The following is a 9,965-nucleotide window of genomic DNA, read 5'->3' as shown; positions in this document are numbered from 1 at the left end:
AAAAAAAAAAAAAAAAAAGAAAGACAAAACCAGAAGTTTTAATCCTGCTAGTTAGTATATCACTTTTGTTCATGAAACCTCATCTAATAAAACCTCAATCCATAATGTTTGTGAACCAGAAGATATTTACTAGTACATCATATCTGTTTCTCTGAGACATATACACAACACATATAGATGTCTTCCAAGTATTATTTATTAGTCACTTTTTTTTCAAATGCTGGTTAAGTAGAATAACTAAAAATTCATAATTTTACTTACTTGTTTTAAGCAGGTCTAAAATATAATTAGAAAATCTACTAAATAAAATTGATATACAATCTTGTTTTGTGAATGAAATGACATTAAGAATTGCAAATTTCTTTTTTTTTTTAATTTTTTTTAAGTTTATTCATTTTTGAGAGAGAGAGACAGAGCGTGAGCAGGGGAGGGGCAGATAGAGAGACACACACAGAATCCAAAGCAGGCTCCAGGCTCTGAGCGGTCAGCACAGAGCCCGATGCAGGGCTCAAACTCACAAACTGCGAGATCATGATCCGAGCTGAAGTCCGATGACTAACCGACTGAGCGCCCCAGGCGCCCCAGAAGAATTGCAAATTTCTAAGAAATCTTCATGGTTCTTAATCTAATTGTTCAATAGATACTTGTTTAGAGCTAACTTAGTATTAGGCACTAGGGACACAAAGATGAATGTTAATGACATCATCATCATGAATTATATTAGTCTTACTGGATTTCCTTAAAACTTTATAAACATTGGATTGCTCAAGGGAGGTTTTATAATCCCACTTTCTTTCAAATTGTCCAAAATAGATCAAATATCTAGAATATCAGATACCATTCCCTGCTTCTCACCTCATTTGCTATTTGTTAATTATGTCTCTAAGCAGTTAGGAACATTTTAGTTCCCTTCTTAAATTATGCTTATTCTTTCTTCCTTTTTCTTTCTCTTGCCTTCCTTTTTTATCTTCCTTTCATATTCCTTCTTTATATAAACATTGCAGCATTTCACTCTTTCTTTGTAATATAAACATCTAATTCATTTATTCTGCGTATATTTTACAGCGAGAATCAGTCTACATTACATAGTGTTTACATTTAATAATAAAGCATGTACTGCATTTGGAGGTGTATCATATAAATCTGAAAAAAATGTTTCCCAAAAATGTTATAATTATAACATGCTATTCTCTATGCTTATTAATATGTTTAAGGGTTCCTTTTTATTCAACTTCCATCCCATTTCATTGTTAACATTTTTAAGAGTATCTTGTATCTTCTTCCTGTGCTTTCCTAATACTTTTCCTTCCCATACTCTGATATTTCCATCTTCTCTATTCCACAGAAACTCCTCTAAGAATACTAATGACCTCTTGTTATTTAAATTCAAAGGTCAGGGGCGCCTGGGTGGCCCAGTCGGTTAAGCGCCCGACTTCAGCTCAGGTCACGATCTCGCGGTCCGCGAGTTCGAGCCCCGCGTCGGGCTCTGGGCTGATGGCTCAGAGCCTGGAGCTTGCTTCCGATTCTGTGTCTCCCTCTCTCTCTGCCCCTCCCCCGTTCATGCTCTGTCTCTCTCTGTCTCAAAAATAAATAAACGTTAAAAAAAATTTTTTTTTAAATAAATTCAAAGATCATTCTTCAGTTCTATTTCCTTTTGACCTTATATTACATCTACTGCTATCAATCTTGGTTCTTTACATTTTCTAACACTGACTTCCAAGATACTATGATTTCTTGTGGGAGATGCAGGAGAGAAGTATCAAAGGAAAAGATTCCAAAAGGGAAGGGCTGGAGAAGGTGCAAGGCCTTAGGACATGTTTACACAGCTGAACATGGCTGTGGCAGTAAGGAACCCCTAGAGCCATTAACATTGTCCAGGGCGGATCCTCCTTCACACCTGACCCTTCCTAGTGTTACAGAAACCAATTAACTCGAAATGTAACCTTGAAAAGCTAAACCATTAGACTAACACTCTTGCTTAGCTGACTTTATGCACATAGTCTTTAGCAATTATCCTAATAAGAAGAAGCTTCATCCTGGAGTTGGGACTCCAGTATGAGGACCTTCACTTAACTGCACTTTGTTTGCAGACTCATCTTTTGCGACTCCGGCCATACTCCCTACAACAATTTCTTAGTTTTCTCACTATTTTTCTGACCAACAGTCTTCTAAACTAACCTACTGGTACAGGGAGGTCCCCCAATATTCAGTCTTTACGCAATAATTTTTTGCACTCTTCATTTGTTCTCTTAGCAGAGTGCATCTACTCATAAGTTCCCATTTACCATCTTTACATAAACAATTTCTAAATCATTTCACTTTTAGTTCTCTCAACATCCTTTTTATTTAAAAAATTCTTTATTTTTTAAACTTTTTAGAATGTTTTATTTATTTTTGAGAAAGAGAGAGAGAGAGAGAGAGAGAGAGAGAGAGAAACTAGCAGGTGAGAGGAAGAGAGAGAGGGAGACACAGAATCCAAAGCAGGCTCCAGGCTCTGAGCTGTCAGCACAGAGCCCAAGGCAGGGCTTGAACTCATGAACTTTCAGATCATGACCTGAGTTGAAGTCGGATGCTTAACCGACTGAGATACCCCGGGGCCCCTTAAAAATTATTATTATTTTTTTCAACGTTTATTTATTTTTGGGACAGAGAGAGACAGAGCATGAACGGGGGAGGGGCAGAGAGAGAGGGAGACACAGAATCGGAAACAGGCTCCAGGCTCTGAGCCATCAGCCCAGAGCCTGACGCGGGGCTCGAACTCACGGACCGCGAGATCGTGACCTGGCTGAAGTCGGACGCTTAACCGACTGCGCCACCCAGGCGCCCCTAAAAATTATTTTTAAAAACTTTCTTCAGCTGTCCATCAATACCCCATCTGAAAGTCTTCATAATTGGAGAAACTCATGTTTCCAATATAAACCAATATTTTTTCCTAAGTTCCTGGCTGCCACCCTCATTATTTCTTAGACCTCCTAATATTTCTCAGTTCCTTAGATTTTCTTACAATAGCTAAGCAGAACCACACATTTCTTCTCTCCATTTCCATATCCAAGATTATAAGATCTCTTAATGCAACTCTCATTTTTTTCCTTTATTGTTATTTTCATTGTGGTTAAATATACATAACACAAAATTTACCATTTTAACAATTTTTAAGTGTATAGTAAGTTCTATGGCAGTAAGTATGTTAATAATGTGCAACGATCACTACTACCCATCTCTAGAACTTTTCCATCTTCCCAAACTGAAACCATGCATCCATTAAAATAGTAACACCTTATTCTTTTACATGTTTTTAAAAGATGCTTATTTATTGATTTTGAGAGAGAGAGAGCATGTGCATGCACACGAATGGGGGAGGGGCAGAGAGAGAGGCAGAGAGAGAATCCCAAGCAGGCTCCGAGCTGTCAGCATAGAGCCTGACACAGAGCTTGATCCCATGAACCATGAGACGATGACCTAAGCTGAAATTAACAGTCAGACACTTAACCAACTGAGCCACCTAGGCACGCCTTACCTATATTTTTTCTTTTAAACTATTGTTGTTGTTGTTTTAAGTAATTTCCACTCCCGGTGTGGGGCTGAAGTTGTGACCCTGACCCAGAGATCAAGAGATGCATACTCTACTGATTGAGTCAACCAGGCACCTGTCTTTTTCCTTTTTAAACCGCCTCTAGTTCTATTTCAATTCAAACTACATATCTGCTAAATTAATCTTCTGCAAATAAGATTTAATTGCCTTTCCATTTTCATACACCTGATATTATTTATCAGGGCAAAAGCAATACTTATTCTTTGAATGCAGTAATTGTTGAAAAAATATTGCTGATGGTAATGTACTAATGCTGGTTTAAGAATTTTAGTCAGTCATGTTTCTAAAAAAACAAAAATTCTGAATTAGGATATATAAAAATATCTGTGGTCTAAATTCCAGTAATATAAATAAAAAGTTTCAAAGTTCTAATAATGCTGTGATACTACTGCAATTCTGCTATGCCTAGAAAAACACCTCAACTGAGTACTCTGTACTTCCAATTAACTAGAAAATATACTTCTAAATAATAACTGCCTAACCTGTAGTTAATCTAAGTAATTATTAATTTATTTTTAGAATTATAAACTACTGCTAAATGTTTACTGTTTTTAAAGCAAAAAAACAAACAAACAAACAAAAAAACAAAAAACACCTCAACCCCACTACTAATCTTTGTTATTATTAAATAGTTCCATTATATAGTTTGTCCAGTGCTGGTTCAATTGACCATTTTTCCTTTTTCTATACTTTTAATGGTATTATTCCTATAAGATAGAAGCCATATATATCAAGTCATTTTGTACACCATCTAGCAGAATGCAATGCACACATATTGGTAGTTAAAGTTTTTATAGGATAATAATGAGAGTAATGTAATCCTAACAAAAAGAGAAAAACTATAAACTCATTTGGTTAATTCAAATAAGCCTTAAATAAGCATTCATATTAAATGGGTGTTCTTTCATTGAAAGGAAGGAAGGAAAGCAGGAATCAGGAAGTCAAGAAGGAAGAATGAAAAAAATAAAGGAAGAAAGAAAAAAGTGTTCCAATGGTAAATTCATTGTTTCTAACTTCTTGGGTCAATTCAGGGAATATTTTAAGTATAGCTTATCAAATGTTCAGAGGGTGCATAAGGACAACAATGACTGCTAAAGCAATCTAACTAAACACAGATAAGCTATTATGAACAATTAACTAAGTTGCATTCAGGGGTGCTTGGGTGGCTCAGTTGGTTAAACATCCGACTTTGGCTCAGGACATGATCTCCCAAGTTTGTGAGTTCAAGCCCCGCATCAGGCTCTGTGCTGACAGCTCAGAGCCTGGAGCCTGTTTTGGATTCTGTGTCTCCCTCTTTCTCTCTTTCTCTCCCCAGCTCACACTCTGTCTCTCCATTTCTCTCAAAAATCAATATAAAAACAAACAAGCACCTGCACTCAGATGCAAAGTTGGGATCTGTTTACAAAGTTATTTCTAATTGACATCCTTCTGCTAATAATGTTTCTGAACACTAGATGGCAATAAACTAAAGGTTTAAGTGAAAGTAAAAACATAAAAGTTGACTCAATTTAAAAGTCGAAAAAGAAGATATTAACTGCTTCACTCAAAACATGTATCAATTTTTGACAGCAATTCTCTTACCTGGGAAGAGGTCTGTACATCTCATAAATATCTCCCAATAAATGAGTCCAAGTGCATACATGTCTACTTGTTTCAAAGCTGATTCACAGTCCCTCAAGTTCACAGCTCCTTCTAGAACTTCTGGTGCCATATATCTGATTGTGCCAACCTGATAAATTAGAGTGACATTTTTCAGAAACATAATGTAGCATATTCTGACATGCATACATCAGACCAGAAGTTATACATAAATTTCATGTCAACTATATGTCAATGACACATTATTTGACCTTATGTATATCACTGAAACTTTCTATACCTAATTTTTTACCTACAAAACACCCTTCTTGAATAAACTGTAGTAAATCTTTTCTATTGAGTACTATTCATCAATCAGAAAGAATAAGCTAAACTATCCTATGTATGTCAATGAAGAAACGTTTGCAAGACACAATGAGAAAAGTGCAATACAATAGTATAATATAAAAAGTACATTAGTATGTACGTCATTTAATATATATATATTTTAATGTTTATTTATTTTTGAGAGACACAGACAAAGTATGAGCAAGGGAGGGCAAAGAGAGAAGGAGACACAGAATCCGAAGCAGGTTCCAGGCCGTGAGCTGTCAGCACAGAGCCCGATGCAAGGGCCAAACCCACAAACCATGGGATCATGACCTGAGCTGAAGTCGGATGCTCAACCACTAAGCCACCCAGGCACCCCCATAATTTAATATTTAAAAAAAATTTTTTTTAATTAAAAAAATACATACACATGGAGAGAGAGACGTGTATGGGGATGTAGAGAAAAAGGTCAGGAAGGATGTGGTCCACATTTCAACAGTGATTATCAGAAGGTGACTGTCCTGTCTTAAACTTAGAAATTTTACTCCTGCTTCAAAAATCAGTTCTTAAAAAAGAAAATACAGTTCCTACAATCCTCCTCCCAGTGCCTCTCAAAAATGAGTTGTGGGGGGCACCTGGGTGGCTCAGTCTGTTACGCATCCAACTCTTGATTTTGGCTCAGGTCATGACCTCACAGTTCATGAGACTAAGCCATGCATAGGGCTCTGCGCAGATGGCACAAAGCCTGCTTGGGATTCTCTCTCTCCCTCCCCTGTGCTTTCTCTTTCTCTATCAAAGTAAATACATAAGTAGGTAGGTAGGTAGGTAGGTAGATAGATAGATAGATAGATAGATAAACATTTAAAAAAAATGAGTTGGAACAAGCAGTGATTTCCATAAAGAACTGATAAACTTCATGCAAGGTCTTCTGTAGGTCTTAATTTTGTAATTCCTAATATGCTGTAATTGGTAGCATATAAGGGTAACTGTCCTGGATAGATTTTTTTAATGCTTCATTATCTTCTCGAAGTACATCAGAGTGATACCTTTTGTATACACTCACCTCACTTATGGCTGCATTATCTTCTTCCCCTGGGCGTACCAGTCTATTTCCAGTTAGCCTCATGGACAATCCAAAGTCACTAATAACACAGGTTCCATCATTTTTCACCAGGACATTTCTGCTGTTTAAATCTCGATGGGAAATCGCAGGTTTATAATGATCTGTTTAGATAATTTCAAATATTTATTAATGCTTAAATAGCACTGTTGGACATAAACATGCAGGTAATAGGGACTACAAAAATATAGATGATTGTATTATTTTTCTGCCATTTAATTTTCTAATAACAGAAAGGGACACAAGAAAGCAGTTTCAACTCATAATCATCACTATTTTCACTATATTTTACAACATAAACTACTGTTGCATGTGTAATTAAGCTTTAAATATTTAGCTGCAACTAATAGCCAACATGCTATTGCTTCTAATTTTAAAACATACTTGTTTTTTTTCCCTTTTTCTAAGGGTAGCAAAAGGAGGCAACAGAGAAAGAAATATTTAGTATAAATAACTAAAAAAAGTCAACTTGCCAAGATGCCTCCAAAATCTGTATATTGTATGTTATACTATTCTCCTATGGCTTCACTGATCAAACCTATGACAGAACATCCCAGTTCTGCCCTCAGGGTTAGCCCTGTTTCTAAGCCCACCTCAGTTATTCAAATCAAACTAGAAAAAGTTTTACAATGGACCTGGAGAATAAGTAGAGGAGCTGGTATCTCACAAGATATGAAAACCTGTTTTCTGATTTTACAGAGAAGCAGAGCACTATTATACTCACATTACTTATCACTAGACTATATGCTCCATGAAGGTAGAAAGAGAACATGTTTTACCTGAATTCAAAAGGCTTGGCACACAATAAATGTTTGCTGACTGAAAGAATGTATCTAACCTAAGCTGCCCCACCAAAAAGATATTTCTTTCCTCTCTTTAAGGAAACCTTATATAAATATTATATTAAGCAAAACTATAGCTCCTGAGTTGAAAAAATTGTTATACAATTTCTGAAATTTAAAATAAGTCTCTAGGTATACAAAGAAACAGAGCAATCGGAACAAAGTCAATGATAACTTTATTGAGTATTTATATTTAGGCCCAAATAGGCTCAGTATTTACATTCATTACTCTCATTAATGAATATCAGACTATAATTTCACCAACAATGAAACTAAAAACAGAAGATAATGATTCCTGTCACAATTGGAAGACAAAAATAGTAGTTAAAAAAGAGTTGATTTCTTGTTCATTTTCTCCCCTCTCACCTCCTGGTCTAGCCTTCCAAAGCTTGTACTAACATGGCTCACTCAGCCCCTAAAAGAGTTGCATTTCTTATTCTGGATAAAACCACAATACTAGTACGTATAGTATAATCTCAAGGTGATATTTATATAAGAAACTTATAGAGATATAAAAATGTTTCTATATTTGGAAAATTTTTGTATATTAATACCAAATCAATACTTAAAGATCTCACACTTAAGGAAATTAGGCAAAAATAATGGGGAGAATGGGCAATGAGTCAATGATACAGCCAGAGAAGAAAATAGGGTAGTACCTTCTGCTACTATATAAGAAAAAAAAAAAGACATGAAATAATGAAAGAAGAGGGGTGGGGAGCAAAGAAGGAAGGGGGTAAAGAAGAAAACAAGGGAAAGGAAGAGAAGAAAGGAAACAAGATAGGTTTCATTACCAATGTAAAGGGTAGAACTATAGACTGCCCTTTTGAGAGACTTTTCCCCCTTAAAGTTCTCCTCGGTATTCCTTTTAATCCTTTTCATTTGGGGGTAGGGAGTGCAGAGAAAGGAGAACATACAATAATTTTGCCCTGGACAGTAGCACTGTACTAGGCAAATATTTCAAAGAAAAGCAGGGCATACTATTATTTTAATTGTGTTAAAAAATAAAACCTGAACAAAAAATCGTCTCTGTGGACACATACACACAGCAAAGGACTTAGAAGGATGTACATAGTTAACAGTAATTTTCTGTTAGATTTGAGTGATCTATAATATGTTCTTTCTTTGTTAGATTCGGGGGGAGGGGGGAGTATGGTAATAAGTTTCACTGACATTATCAGGAAAAATTCATAAGGAGGACAGTTACAAATAAATAAGCAGGCTCAATTCCTCCTTATTCTGAAGCTAAAAACAGCTAAATAAAATAATAATAGTATTATTTCTTACCATAAAATTTCTATGCCAAACAGCAAAGTTACATTTGAAGATACTGGGGGTAGGGGGTGGGGTAGGGAGTGTGCCTGGGTGGCTCAGTCAGTTAAGTGTCCAACTTCAGCCCAGGTCATGATCTCACAGTTTGTGAGTTTGAGCCCTGTGTCGGGTTCTGTGCTGAAAGCTCAGAGACTGGAGCCTGCTTTGGATTTTGTGTCTCCTTCTCTCTCTCTGCCCTTCCTCTGCTCGTGTTCTCTCTCTCTCTCTCTCTCTCTGTCTCTCAAAAATAAATAAACGTTGAAAAAGAAATTAAAAAAAAAATGAAGATACTATGAAAAATAGTGTTCTCTGACAAAAAGTGAAATAACACTTTAAATATTTTGAAATAATACTGTATATTTCCAATACCTTTAAAATATTAGGTAAAAGCATAAATTCAAATAGCTACTATACTAAAAAAAACCCACAAAACCCCCAAAATAGCTATTGTATTTATTTATTTTTTGCAATACTATGTATATACTCAGTTTAAAAAAAAAAGGTTAACTAAAAAAAAAGGGGGGGTTAACTAGTTTAAGTGATATTAGCTAATATTTGAAAGTAATATCTACATCTAAATAAAACTCTTATTTGATGGCAATCATTCTTTTCATTTTTTTGAAACCTTGCTAAGTCATGCAAGTCTTGAAAAGGGGGATGAGGATGGTATTTTAAGTTCTGTGCTAAGCCAGCTTTTTAAGTGAATTATAATAACACTTAAGAGTAAGGAAGCATAGTCCAAATGGTTAGTGTCCTAAAGCACCAGAATAAGTGCATCAAACTGCTGACATAGGCGATAACATTGGTCAATTCTGTATTCAGGAAAAGCAAGATGTCAAGATAAATGAAGTGATAAATTATTCAGGAGAAATTTTTTATATATGAAGCAGCAGCTAGAAAAGATGACCCACACTATTATACAATAGAACAAAGATCTAAGAAACTGATATATTAAAGATTCTCTTATCTACAGGGGTCAAAGAAACTGAAAAAACAATATTCTGGGCTGTAGTATGACAAGAAAATCCGTAAGGGATGAGAGCCTGAGAAAGCACTGACTGATTTTTGCAACAAAGCTAATTTAGATGTGCCTGTGATGTATGTTTTGAAACAAAGTGAGAAAGTAAATGTATTAAAAAGATGTTTTGAACAACTACCAAAAATGTGCACAGATGCTGAAGAAAACTGTAGT

General features: G+C 35.5%; 1 protein-coding gene across 1 annotated transcript in view; it reads right to left on the bottom strand.

Annotated features, from left to right (window-relative positions):
• The window catches only part of BMPR2 (bone morphogenetic protein receptor type 2), a 201,052-nt gene that overhangs the window by 31,263 nt on the left and 159,824 nt on the right, over window positions 1-9,965 (bottom strand). Inside the window, exons 8-9 of the mRNA XM_040475888.1 lie at window positions 6,564-6,724; window positions 5,174-5,321 (exon numbers count right to left, since the gene is read on the bottom strand). Coding sequence (XP_040331822.1) covers window positions 5,174-5,321; window positions 6,564-6,724 — 309 coding nt within the window. The remainder of the gene's footprint in view (window positions 1-5,173; window positions 5,322-6,563; window positions 6,725-9,965) is intronic.

This window comes from Herpailurus yagouaroundi, unplaced genomic scaffold (genome assembly GCF_014898765.1).
Source record: "Herpailurus yagouaroundi ecotype Mexico unplaced genomic scaffold, PumYag 140, whole genome shotgun sequence".
NCBI lineage: Eukaryota > Metazoa > Chordata > Mammalia > Carnivora > Felidae > Herpailurus > Herpailurus yagouaroundi.
This window is presented reverse-complemented; position numbering and strand designations above follow the sequence as displayed.